Raw genomic sequence first — 14,307 nt, 5'->3', positions numbered from 1 at the left:
GCCGGGCCAAAGGGGGCGTGGCCCCCAAGGAACAGCCCCGCCCCTCTCTCCTGACTGCCGCGGCCAGCGAGGCCGGCAGCCCCCGAGCCAGAGTGCGCGCGCGCCCCGCCACGCGGACCCTGGGTGGGAGGAGGCGGAGCCCAGCGTGCGGTCCAACTGGCGGCTGAGAGGGCTGCGGCGCATGCGCTCGCCACGCCTTAGCGGTGAGCCGGCGCTTGTTGCTAGGGGAAGCTTTGAGGGGGCGCTGGTGGAAAGCAAGCAGCTGGGATGTGCGCGTGCGTACAGGGTAGAGGTTGGGAGGGGTAAGGGAAGGCTGATGCTGGGCGCAGAAAAGGCGGGAAAGTGGACCGCTCCGGTTAGTAACCAGGCAGCCTGGACACGGGCTCCTAAGTTTGAGGAATCTTTGCTGGGTAAACTCAATCTGTCAAATCCCTTCAGCCAACTGAGGCCTTTGACAGTTGCGTGACCTGCCCAAGGTCGTACTGCATTATGTCACAGCACGGCCATGACCATACCCACCTGACTCTCATCTAGATGAAATTGCTGATTTTATTTCATAGACGAAAACAAGACATAAAGTGGCCGAACTGGGATTCAAACCAGGTGTTTTCCAAAGCCAAGGTTCAACCATGGGAAGAGCTGTAGTAATCCATGTCCTATGGCCAACCTGTACCCCAAACTAAAGAGTCAAAAACAAAAATCCTCCAAACCTATGCAGGCTGTCTACCTTAAAATTCCCACCACAATGATGCAATCCCCAATAAACACCCTGGGCAACACTGGGCGAAACAGCCTTTTATTTCCCCCCGCACCCCACATTCCAGCTCTCCACTTTTTGTCACATCTCTTCCAACTCAGAACTAAGGCCCAAGAAGTTGATTCATACCTGGAGAAAAAAAAAATAAAAAAAATACAGGGCAGGTCAAATGGTCCTTGGGGGAAGCTCTGGGATGGCTGCAGAAATAGAGGAAATGACAACTAGAGGTAGGTACAGATACTCATTCCAATTGGGATGGCCTTAGGACTCCAGGATTTGCCTGAGGCCAAAAAATATTCCTTCCCAGCCTGCTCAGATCTCAGATCTAAGAAAGGCTGAGTGGGTCCCACCATTTCCTGTCTCAAGAAGTTGGTTGGAGCAGTCCGGCCTAGCCCTAAGCAAAATGAGCAAAGTTGATCTTGAACGTCTAGTTCCTCTGGCCCTTCCCTGGGCCGAAACTTCCACAGTTATGTTTCCACTTCCACAATTATTTTCTAGGGCACAGTGGAAGCTGAAAACAATTTGAGAGCTGGGTGCACATATTGAATGAGATCCTCCTGACTCGGAATTTTTTACAAAAATATTTTTTCCTTAATGAGCTGACACAGAAACTACTTAGCCACTACATCCCCCACCTACTGCTACTTTTATGAGGCTCCAAAGATCCTGATAGCAGAATCAACTTTTTCTAAAGGCAATAATGGCTAATGGAAAAGAGAAAGTACATGGAAAGGGCTTGGGCACACAGCATATGCCCAGCAAATGGGCATCATCAATCAATTCTTTTGAGCTGTTCAAAATGAATTTTATAAAATTTGTGTCTTAAAACTGAGTATCAGAATTTCAGGACAAAAGCAAGACACACATGATTCATATTCAGGACACATCATCAATTTTGAACCCTCTTAATTCACCACTATTACCAAAAATCTTCTTTGGATGTGAACTAGAGCTGTGAATGAATCTTAAAATCAGAATGTCAACCGAAAGAAGTCGGTCACAAAAGAACATGTATGATTCCATCTATATAAAGTTACAAAAAATAAGCAAAACCAAACCATATTGTTTAGGAATGATTCTGTCTCAGTTACAATTGCCACCCCCACCCAAACCGCCATTCCTTCAGGACTGGGGCAAAGAACCTTACCTGAGAACAAGAGAGGATGAAGGCCAGTGCCCTCAAAGCCGGGTTCTAGACCAGTGGGACTCCCGGCGTGGATGGAAGCAAACAGCAGAGAGAAAGCAGAGAAGGCCACAAATAAGAAGCAGGAAGAAGCCTAAAACCAGCAGCCTGGAGCCACACAGAGCCAGCTCCTCCTAGGGGGTGGGCACAGGAAGGAAAGGAGAAATAAATGAGACAGGGAGAATGCAGAATCTTCCCTTAGGAAGACATCTCATCCCAGCCCAAGGCGATAGAGAGAAGCCTTCATGGGGGGAGAGGGCTCTCCACATCCAGGGAGCAACTAAAGGGGAAATGTTATTTCTATACAAATCCGCCGTCTCGATGGTCTACACACTGCTTTCTGGCCCAGCCATCACACTAAACCCCCTAATAATGACTCTACGAGAGTTCACTATTATCCTTGTTTTAAAGATGTGCAAGCAGGGCCACGTCTGGAAACCAACATCCTCTCTGATTCCAAGCTCCCAGGTGATGCTCCTTCTCAGTCTCTTGGCAAATGTACGGGAAGAGTATGCAGCAGCGTCCTCACCAGTCTCTTTCCCCCACGAGGCCAGTATCTTCCACCCAGCACCAGTGGCCCCTGGGCCTGCAGTGTCAAGTCGTATGGTCTTAGCCCGGCATCGCAGGGCCCCCCGATCAGATATTCCTGCATCTTTCCTGCCTCTTCCTTTAAGCCATTCCTAAGCCCCTCGTCACGGAGTGTCCCCAAAGGCTGAACACTTTTCAACCTCTAAGCCTCTGCTCATGCTGCCCACTCTGCCTGGAATGTTATTTCCTTTCTTGAACCCCCTCTACTGCATTCACTGCCCAAATGTTCCTCATTCTTCAGGGATCATCCTGACAGGGCGGAACAAGCCTGGGACTCAGAGGTGGAAAGCCCAGGTTGAAATCCTGAAATGCCACTTAACCAGTGGCCTTGCACAATTCACTCCCTCTCTCTCAACTTGTTTCCTCGTCTGTAAAATGGGATAAATAACTTACCTCCAAAGGTTATTTTAAGATCAAATGAGATAATGACTCTGAAAGCACTTTGTACACTATAAACTACTACACATAATTCCCTTTCTTAAGGGCCACAATGGCTGCAAAACAGTCTCCATAAATGTTCAAGTTAGAATTCATTGCTCCTCACTGTGCTTGGATAACACTCTGCTCACATCTCTGTGACAGCAATTAGCCTAACCTGCCTTAGTCCAGCTTCTAAATTCCTGTGAGGTAGAGATCACTTTTTATTGCATTTAAAGAAAACAGTTAATAGTAATAGCTGTCATTTACCAAATCTCTATGATGTACCAGGCATCACCCTAGGCACTTTCCATTCATTCTCATTCATCTGTTGGAATTAGGAGATAGTATCATGTTTTCCATTTTACAGATGAGGAAACTGAGGCTCAGAGACTCAGGTGCTTGTTCAAGATCACACAGCCTCCTAGTCAGGACTATAAAGCCTGCATTTTAGCTACTAAGTAAAATCGCCTTGGAGACACAGTACGCAGCATGGCCGTCTATGAAACCATGGTAACCTGAGGCTCTTACCGAGGTGAGCAGCTTGGTGAGCACAAGGCCTTCCTGGCTCCAGACGCTGACACACTCCTCGGCCATCCTACGGCTCAGGGTGACATTTCCAGCTCCCTCCTCAGAGCAGGAGATGGGTGGCTGGCTGGAGGGCAGGAGGTCTGCATCGGCACTGAAATACAGGCAGGTTTTGGGGGTCTTTTCTGCGGTCACCTGGGCTGTAACGAGGACCACCTTTTCTGCAGAAGACCCTATGAGAGGCACAGGAGAGGAGATGGACGAGAATGAAAGGTTGGGCGGGAGCCATCTGTCTTCAGACTTCTATTCATTTCAAAGGCTTCCTACAGTACCAGCTGTTTTTGCACTGATTCTCCTCAGTGAAGTACTCTATGTACCATCATTTACATCATTGAGAAATGAAAATAACTGTGTACTGATATAAACAAACATCAATTTAAATTAGCTTACAATCAATAAGACAAACTTACCAATATTCATTCGCAAGGCGCAGTGAAACTGGGGTAGATACACACTGCCGAGGCAGTTTGTATAAACCACCGGATTTTGCCGTGTACAATGAGCTCCAGTGTATAATGCGCACTCACGTTACCCCCTCTTTCTTCCGCCTCCCCCCCCACTCCGGTTCAAGCAGTTGTTTCTCAGTCTAGTTGTATAGGACACAGCTCCCTGGCCCAGGCTGGTGTTATGAGCCTTGCGCTCCACCCCCAGCTGAGGCATTCAGTCTCCAGTTGTCGTTCGGCCGCTCACAGCAGCTCACGGCAGCTCTCGCCGGCTGCTGGCCACTCACTCTGGCCACCGGCTGCTCATGGCCGCTCACAGCAGCCCACAGCAGCCCACGCCAACCTCCAGCTGCTCACAGCAGCCCAGCTCCAGGGAGAGCTGTTGTTCACAATCTTAGCTGTAGAGGGCGCAGCTCACTGGCCCATGTGGGAATCGAACCAGCGACCTCTAGGCATTAGGAGCACGGAGATCCAACCACCTGAGCCACTGGACCAGCCCCACACATTTTTGGCTAAAACTTTCAGGGAAAAAAAATCTAATTTTTTAATTCAAATTTCTATTTGTTCACGTTCAAGTTCTTGTTTTTTGTATTACAAATGAATTTCAGCATTTATTTTTTTTAACATATTATGGTACAAGAAATTTTATGTAACAAATAATTACAAAACACAAGAATAGATACAAGGTACAAGAAGTTTTATGTACCAATAAAAATTTACCATAGTTACACATCATAGAGGGCCAAGAACTCCTTATCATTGAAAGTTTGTCGAAAGTTCAACAAAACCGATTATTCTATTCCAGGGTATTATTTTGCCTACGGATATCATTATTGATTTCTAAGGTTACACTTTTCACTCATAAACATAAATAAAAGAATTAAAATTTTATATAGATACAGAATTAATACTACCCATGTATAATGCACATCCTTATTTTCCCCTCACAAATTTGGGCCAAAAAGTATGCATTATACAGGGCAAAATACGGTAGTTCGTCCTTTTTTAAGAAAGCAGTTTCTACTAGGTACCAAAAATCGATGAAAAGGTTCATACCCCATTTCAAATTAGTGGGAAAAGGATGGCCTATTCAGTCCATGGCCTTGGGACAACTTCCACTTGGGAAAACAACGTTAGACTCTTATCTCACACTATAAAATAAGGTCCAGATGTATTAAAGAGCCATACAAACCAACTAAAACAAAATGAAAACCTAAGCAAGTATTTAAAGAAAATATAGAAGAATATTTTCTAATTTTAAAGTGGGGAAGGCCTTCGTTAAAGACACAAAATCTAAAAGCTTGAGCAAAGGACAAGAAAAACAAACTTAACCTCATAACAAATGAAGGACTTCTATATACAATGAAAGGTAAGTTAAAAAAAAACAAGTAACAGACTGGTTGAAAATACCTGTAACAGACTTAATTGGCAAAGAGGTTTACTCTCCAGAATGTATAAAGATCTTCTAAAAATCAAGAAAACAAAGACAATAGCTTAAAAGAAAAATAAAGAATATGAACAGGAAATTCAGAGAAGACATGAAAACGGCCAATAAACTTATAAGAAGATGTCCAACCCCACTAGCAATAGAAAAAGTAAATTGAAACAATCAGGCAATTCCTTTGCCCATTAAATTTGTAAAAAATGAAAAGGAATGATAGTAACAAGAGTTGTTGAAGATGTGGGGAAATGTGCACGCGACACCTTCTAGAAGGAAATCTGGCTGTACCTGTTGCAATTTTAAATGGGTGCAGAGAGGGACGAAGATGTTCAATAAACTGTGGATTCTGCAAGTGGGGGAGGAAGACGTTTACATCTGCTTTGTGTACTTCTGTGTGATCTGAATCCACAACAAAATGAATCTGTCTATTAAAAAAGGGTCCATGTCCGGCGGCCCGGTGGCTCACGCGGTTGGAGCTCCGTGGTCCTAACTCCGAAGGCTGCCGGTTCAATTCCCACATGGGCCAGTGGGCTCCCAACCACAAGGTTGCCAGTTCAACTCCTCGAGTCCCGCAAGGGATAGTGGGCAGCGCCCCCTGCAACTAAGATTGAACACGGCACCTTGAGCTGAGCTGCCGCTGAGCTCCCAGATGGCTCAGTTGGTTGGAGCGAGTCCTCTCAACCACAAGGTTGCCGGTTCGACTCCCACAGGGGATGGTGGGTTGTGCCCCCTGCAACTAACAACGGCAACTGGACTTGGAGCTGAGCTGCGCCCTCCACAACTAAGAAAGGACAACTTGACTTGGAAAAACATCCTGGAAGTACACACTGTTCCCCAATAAAGTCCTGTTCCCCTTCCCCAATAAAATCTTAAAAAAAAAAAAGGGTTCATGTCCTTTGACTTGATAATACCACTTGTAGAAACTAATCCTAAGGAAAAGATCCAAAAGAATAATACAAAGTATACCAAAATGTTTCTTGTGATTTCATAGAAAATACCAAGAAATAAGAAACAAAAGAGATGTTTAACAATAGGGAAAGCATTGACAAATGAGACAGCCTAACCACTTCATAGATCATACTTTAGACCATTAAAATAATGCTTTTGTTTTTTGCGGTAATACAAGAAACATGATGTCACAAGTGAAAAAAGAGCATTACAAACCACTATATACATCGCAATTAAAACTGAGGAATGTACAGGTAAACTTCTGTAAGAGAGCTCTCACTCCCCTTTCTCTTATATTCCCCAGATGGAATCACTCACCAAGTCCTGTCAATTTCACACTTCTAATGTCTCTCTCAGATCAGACCCCTTCTTTCATGGCACTGTCTTAGCTCAGTTTTTCTCATCATCTTTTTATCGCAACCACCTCCTAACTGGTCTTCCTGCAGCTGGACATATTTCTTCCAAGCAGTCAGCCACCAGAGTGCAACCTTTTTAAAAGAACAACAAAATCCTACTCCTCTTTTCCTGATTAAAATCTCTGAGTTTGCCCAATGTACTGTATAAAGTCTGACTACCTTGGCTTGGCACACAAGACCGTCCGTGGCATTCTGCCTGCCTCTTCGGGCCACTACCTGCCATTCATTCAACTATCCTTCCCCTGAGCCAGTCAATGTAACCCCTGGAGTTTCCTAAACATTCCATCATGATCACCAATTGCACACCTCTGCATATGCTCTTCCCTCTGGTTGGAAGAGAACACTCCTGAGCCTCCCTCAAGCCACAGTTCAGGCATGAAAACCCTGTTTTCACCATTCCCGACTGACCTCTGAGTATTGCCACGATACCTCGTGTTCTACATCACACATTGAAAGGTGTTTACTTCTGTTCACATCTGTATCCTTGCTAGACTACCAGCAACTTGAGGCCCATGTCTTCCGGATATGTGGGGTCCCCATGCTTGGTACACAGTAGGTGCTCATTTTTTATTTTGGTCAAAATAAAATAATTGTTGATGTTATTACTTTGTTTCTAACCATTATTAAAAACAAAAACAAAAACTCAGGGCTTCTTTGCAGAAGCAGAAATTGACAAGCTGATCCTAAAATTCATATGGAAATTCAAAGGATCAAGAATAGCCCAATGTTAAAAAAAGAACAAAGTTGGAGGATTCGCATTTTCTGATTGCAAAACTTACTACAAAGCTACACCGATCAAAATGATGTGGTATGGCCCAGTGGCTCTTAATGCCGAGGTCGCTGGTTTAATTCCCACATGGGGCAGATATTTAATAAGGGTGCCAAGACTATTCAACCAAGACCATTCAATGGGAAAAGAATAGTCTTTTCAACAAAACGTGATGGAACAACTGAACAGCCACCTGCCAAAGAATGAAGTTGGACCCCATCCTCACACCATACACAAAAATTAACTCAAAATGGATCACAGACCTAAGTGTAAGAGCTAAAACTACAAAATTCTTAGAAGAAAATATATTTTAGTAACCTTGGCTTAGGCAAAGTCTCCTTAGATATGATACTAAAATCACAAGCAACAAGGGAAAAAATTAGATAAGCTGGACTTCACCTAAAATGTGTTTCAAAGCATGACATCAACAAAAAGAACCCAGAGGATGGGAGAGAATATTTTCAAATCATACGTCAGACAAGAGATTTGTATCTAGAAAACATAAAGAACTCTTACAACTCAATAATTAAGACAAATTACGCCATTTAAAAAAAGGGCAAAGACTCTGAATATACATTTCTCCAAATATGCATTTCTCCAAATGGCCAAGAAGCACATAAAAAAACGCTCAATATCATAAGCCATCAGGAAAATGTGAATCAGAATCACAGTGAGATGCCACTTCACTTTGACTAGGACGGCTGTAATCAGAAAGACAGATAACAAGTGTTGGTGAGGACGTGGAGAAATTCGCACTCTCCTACACTGCTGGTAGGAATATATAAAATGGTACAGCCACTTTGAATACAGTCTGTTAATTCTTCAGAAGTTTAAACATAGAGTTTCCATATGACCCAGCAATTCCACTCCTAGTTACATACCCAAGTGAAATGAAAACACATGATGACACAGAAACTTGTATACTACTGTTCATAACTGTATCATTTATAATAGCCAAAACGTGGAAACAATCTCAATGTCAATCAAATGATGAATGGACAAAATGTGGAATATGCACGCAGTGACTACTATTAAGGAATAAAAAGAAACGAAGTACTGGTAAGTGCTACAACATAGATGAACCTTGAAAACACTATGCTAAGTGAAAGAAGCCAGCCACAAAAGACCACATATTACATGACATGTCCAGAATAAGCAAATCTAGAGAGACAGGAAGTAGATTATTAGTTGCCTAGAGCTGTGAGGTTAGGAGAAAAAGGGGAGTGACTGCTAATGGGTACAGGATTTCTTTGGCTGGTCATGAAAATGTTCTAAAATTGACTGTGATGATAGTTGCACACTTTCGTGAATATAAGAAAAGCCATTGAGCTGCACATTTTAAATAGGTGAGTTTTACAGCATGGGAATCGTATCTCAATAAAACTGTTATATATCAGACACAGTCCTTTATTCTTGCTCTTCGATCACACACGTACACCCGGATATAGAGACCTACCCCCCTCCACACACATAAACATATGTGATTGACAGGGAAATCTTAGAATGATAGTGTTGAAAACGACCTCAGGAGTCAGAGAATTCTACCTGTCCGCCCTCCCTCTTCATCTCTCAATTTTTTAGATAAGGAACCTGGGGCCCAATCTCACACAGGAATGAATATATGGAACCCACTGCCTCTCACTCATCATTTTCCCAGAACACTCTAAGTGCTTTGGGAATGGATGATGTCTTTATTTTTCTGTATCCTTCACGGCAGATAGAGCTGTGCCAAGCACGTGGTAGGCACCAAAAACACTAGTTTAGCTGAACAGAACATGCTTCTCAGATTCCCCAGGGAAAAAGAAGGTGCCTCTGTGAGAAGGCCGCATGGATGAGAAAGACCACTAGGTCAAATCTAGCCCATCTCTTCACACCTCCAGGGATAGAATCAAAGGGCCTCAGAGCTGCAAGGGGAGAGAGAAAACACTTATAGAGAGCCTGCACAGTGGGTACCATCTTCACTCTAAGTATCTAGTTCTTATTATAGCAGACGTGACTAAGGACCAGGGATGTGCCCAAGTCACCAGGGTGATGAGGTCAGAGGCAGGCCTGGCCCCAAGTGTTTTCATGTCTAACCCCACCGTCTCCCTTGATCTCACCTTTCAATCCCATCTGACTACCCTGGACCTGGACTTGGAATGTCTGGGTCTTGTTGCTGTCTGGACCATCTCCGAAATTCAAGGTGGTCACCAAGCCCACGACGTGAGACCCATGCCACTGACCTGTGACTGGCTCAGTCACAGGGCACAGGGTCAGCTGGCCGAAAGATCTCAAGAAGGTGACCCAGTCCTGTGTGCAGAAGGAAGGTGGGAGAGAAATGAGAGGTCAGCAGCAACAGCAGGCCTGCGTGGGAAGGACGAGCAGCAGGGCACTTACCTGGGGAATGTCAGGGCTACGCAGGGTCGTCCTGGGGGTGAGCAGGAAACCACCAAGGCCCAGGCCAGAAAGGCCCAGAAGCAGCAGGATCAGAGCGGCACAGACCAGAGGGGGGTGGTGGGTCAGACAGAAATGCAGGTTGTGCCCTGCCTGGCAGCTGCCCATGGGGAGTAGAGGGGTCCGGGCCTCCACGGAGAGCCTGCTGGAGGACAGAGAGGGAGAAGTGGACAACAGCTTGCCGCCTGTCAGAAGACACCTACCCATCGTATTCAAAGGGAAGCTCCTAATATGAGAAGCTTTTGAATACCAAGAAGACAAGGGACTTGCCCAAAGCCACAGTTAGTGGCAGAGCCAGAACGGGGATCCAAGGCTCTGGACTCCCAGTACCATTTCCCTACACCACCCAAATGTTTGCTGCGTTTCATTCCTGAAGTAATCAAGGCGGAAGCAGAGCAGAGCACACTGCGATGGAAATAGGAACCTGAAAAACGAGAATTCTCAAGGGTAGCAAGTCAGGAAACAGCTGTGCTGCGGCTAGGGTTTGGCTGCAGAACAGTTCCAGCCACCAGCCCAAAGGAAGTGTCTGACGAAAGAAAATCCACTTTGGAGTTCAACTGCACAAGCTGAATCCTCTGCCACTCACTGGCTATGTGAGAAAAAGCAAAGCGGCCGAGCGCTGTGCGTTTAACAATCTGCGAAATGGGAGTTCTAAGAACACCGCGGGATGAGGACTACGTGTGGCCAAGAAAGCAGTCTGCATAACTTGACCTTGCAGGAACTCAACAAACCTCCACTTCCTTTCTAGTTTTCTGTGTCATATTGATCTTCAAAACCAGGTGAGGCAAGGCAAAAATACTGAGGGGCGGGGGTACTGAGGCTCGTGGACTTTTAGCATAGGAACGGTAGGGCCGAGGTCCGAAAGCCATCTCCTACTTCCAGGTGGGGTGCCCTCTTCCCAGCCTGATGAAGAGGGCACCTGGAAGGGGGGTGGGGGAGGAGAGCTCCGGGAAAACGCAGGTGTCACAAGTGCTCAGTCCCTGCCCTGCCTCCCGTCCCAGCACCTCTAGAAATGGGGAAAAGGCAGGAAGGGAGAGGGCAGAGCCAGAGGGTCAGCGGCCGGTGGTACCCCTGGGGCTCCCCACCCCCCCGACCCCAGGACCCCCTGCAGGAACTCTACACCCGCATCCTTCCCGGTCTAGCGGCGTCGAGTCCGCCCGCCGCTCGCTCTCACCGCTCCGAGCCGGGCGGAAGCCGGCGCCCCCCGCGACGTCACGCGTGGAGCCGCGAAGGGGCGGGGTCCGTGCTCACCACCCCCACTCCCGCGGCGGGGGATGCGCATGCGCAGTGCCCAAGCGGGCGGTCGCCTGGCCTCGAATCGGGGTGAGGGCGTACCAAGGGGCAAGCCAATGGAGGGGCCACGGGGAAGAACGAACTCCGCGGGAGGTGAGGAAAAGGGAGAGAGACGAGGGAGCTAGTCCTAGAGACGTTACTAGAACTGTGAACTCTCCCTCCGCGGAGACCGAGGGGACATTTCTACGAGATTCTCGTCGCAAGCCTTTTTCTGTTGCTCGGCTCCCACCCGCGCCGATAGCACAGCCCAGCCGCGCCCAGGTTCCGGGTACCGGCTTGGGGTCGGACACGGGTGGGGCTCCAGCCTAGGATGCTAGCTGTCCTGGTCGAGGCGCTTCGCTGTTTTCTGCAACCTAATCCTGTTTACTGTCTACACCTCACACCTGGCCCCTGGCTTTTAGCAACTCCTTGAAAAATGCATAGGATCCTTACAAGCTGCAAGGCTGCTCAGTAGGTAGGTACCATCTCATTCCCCTTCTGCCCGCGTTTGAGATGAGAACACCGAGGTTCATCTTATCTGAAATTAGCAGGACACACAGAGCCAGGAACCCTGGGTCAAATCCTGACCCTGTCCCTGCCGCTGTATAAGCCATCCCCGTTCTTTTCTGGGGACTTACTCCCCTGTGAAAGAGGGTGAGCCGACATACCTCACTGGTTGGATGGGAAGCTTAGAGCGTGGGAAAACGTGGGCCCAGTGCTCACTACACACACAACCAGCGTTCTAGAAACACTGTTTGAAACTGAATTTGAGTATTCAATTCTACTGAGGCTTCCTTAAGGCAGAGAGCATGTCATTTATGAGGGCTGACAATTAAGTCCGAGAACTATCCCAGAAAAAGTGCTACATACCTCATTGCTGAATATCAATCACTATGCTCACCTTCGAAGGACTCTCCTTGGGAAGCGATGCATCGATGCCAGCGCCTAGTCCACCAGCCAAAGCAATTTTGGAACTTCTGGAATGGCCATCAGAGTTGTCATCGTATTACCCTATCCATTTTCAATTAACTTTTGTATATGGTATAAGGTAAGGCACCAACTTAATTCTTTTGCCTATGGAGATCCAGTTTCCCCAACACCATTTTTTGAAGAGACTGTTATTTTCTCATTGAATGGTCTTGACACCGTTGTCAAAAATCAACTGACCGACCAAAACGTGGCCAATGGACAGTGTTCAAAATTTGCAAAAATCATTTTTCAGAAACTTTTTTTTTACACTCCAAGAAAGTTTTTTCTTGTCTTTGTTTCTCACTGGCTTCATTTAATTTACATAGAAATATTTATCTCTGTTCATTAACAATGTGAAAACAAGCAACCTTGAATTCCTCCTATGAGAACAACGTTGCCAGCAGCAATGTCCAAATCTTTTTGATTGGACACTTCTACCAGGAAGAACTTTTGAGCCTATACAATTGATATGTACATATTTATTTACTTGTAAACTTTCTATGATATTGCACTACTAATGCATTCTTTTTGTGTAAAACATACAAAAATAAAAAGTTGGACAGTGTGAGAAAAATCAGTTGACCATAGACGCAGAGGTTTCTTTCTGAGTTCTTAATTCTATTCTTTTGGCCTATATGTCCGTCCTTATGCCAGTTTCACACTGTCTTGATTATTGTGGCTTTGCAGGAAGTTTTAAAATCAGGGAGTATGAGTCTTCCGACTTTGTTCTTCAAGATTCTTTTGGCTCTCTGGGGTCCCTTGCGATTCTACCTGAATTTGAGGATTGGCCTTTCCACTTAAAAATATACCATTGGGATGTGACAGAGATTGCATTGAATATGGAGACCTCTTTGATTAGTATTGTCATCTTAACAATGTTAGGTTTTCCAATCCATGAACATAGGATGTCTTTCTATTTATTTAGGTCTTCTTTAATTTCCTTCACCAATGTTTTGTAGTTTTCAGTGTAAAAGTTGTATACACCTCCTTGGTTAAACTTATTCCTAAGTATTTTATTCTTATTGATGCTATTATTGTAAATGGCATTGTTTTCCTAATTTCCTTTTTGGATTGCTCATTCCAAATAGTCAACTTCTAATGAAAGCTTTACATGAGTTTTATGTGCTTACATGGTGCTATGGGCTTTACAGGGATTATTTTATTTAAATCTCAAATTAAAACGCCACAAGAAACATACTATTTATTATCACCACTCCATTTTATAGATGAAGAAAGTGAGAGTACTTTGCAAAAGTTACACATCTGATAAGTGGTGGGGCAAGCATTTAAACTAAGGCAGTCTGTGCTTTTAAGTTCTATAGTATATTGTGTCCAGGAAAATATCTTGGCTATATTAATATGTATAGATTTTTATTGATATGGAAAGATTTCCACTACACGTATATATTAAAAAGCTATCAGTAAAAAAATTATATGTGCATACGAAAGAATGGACAATGAAGTTCGCGAACTTTCCATCATGTAAGTTCACGGTGGAAAAGTTCGCGAACGTAATTGTCTGGCCTTCGTATATAAAATTTTAATCATATACATATATAGTAAAAATAGATAGTAAATGGTCTGGAAGAACACACAGGGCCAGTCATTAACTTGAGGAGGGCAGGTGGTAGCAAGCAATAATTTTGCTTTGTCCTAAAAAGGTATTTATTTATTCCTAACATAATCTGAAAACAACAAGTTCTTCTTCATCAGTGGCTTCAATTATCATCTATACCCTGAAGATGCAAAAATCCCTATATCTAGGCCACATACTGAAGTCAAGTTTAAGTTTCCTATTTTCAAAGGTTTACTGACAAGCTCCATTCACTCAACAAACATTTGTTGTGCGTCCTGTGTGTGCCATGGACTGTTTTAAGTGCCGGGATCCAGTGGTGAACATGGCTGATGGGTCTCTGGCCTCAAGAGTTTATCACCCTGCCCACACTTGGTGTCCTACAGGCCTCCTGCTTGTTCCCAACTGAGCTCACGGTGACATGGGTGAAAAGGGCAGAGGAGGGACTGCTAGCAGCCCCTCCATTGCCAGAAGTATCAAAAAACCTAGCAAAAACTGTCAGACTGAACA

General features: G+C 45.1%; 1 protein-coding gene across 8 annotated transcripts in view; it reads right to left on the bottom strand.

Moving 5' to 3' along the window:
• Positions 1-777: 777 nt before the first annotated feature.
• The window catches only part of TMEM219 (transmembrane protein 219), a 28,992-nt gene continuing 15,462 nt past the window's right edge, over positions 778-14,307 (bottom strand). For 3 of the 8 annotated variants that reach the window (XM_033101667.1, XM_033101665.1, XM_033101666.1), the window contains 6 exons: positions 12,157-12,235; positions 9,927-10,128; positions 9,650-9,839; positions 3,477-3,706; positions 1,905-2,074; positions 779-886 (listed from right to left, as the gene is read on the bottom strand). In XM_033101667.1, the coding sequence (XP_032957558.1) occupies positions 1,937-2,074; positions 3,477-3,706; positions 9,650-9,839; positions 9,927-10,128; positions 12,157-12,188 (792 nt within the window). In that variant the 5' untranslated portion in view covers positions 12,189-12,235 and the 3' untranslated portion in view covers positions 779-886; positions 1,905-1,936. The other 5 variants (XM_033101670.1, XM_033101668.1, XM_033101671.1 and 2 more) reach the window with 5 other exon arrangements.

The sequence above is a fragment of the Rhinolophus ferrumequinum genome, assembly GCF_004115265.2.
Source record: "Rhinolophus ferrumequinum isolate MPI-CBG mRhiFer1 chromosome 15 unlocalized genomic scaffold, mRhiFer1_v1.p scaffold_54_arrow_ctg1_1, whole genome shotgun sequence".
NCBI lineage: Eukaryota > Metazoa > Chordata > Mammalia > Chiroptera > Rhinolophidae > Rhinolophus > Rhinolophus ferrumequinum.
The sequence above is the reverse complement of the archived record's forward strand: the minus strand, read 5'-3'. Positions and strand labels throughout refer to the sequence as shown.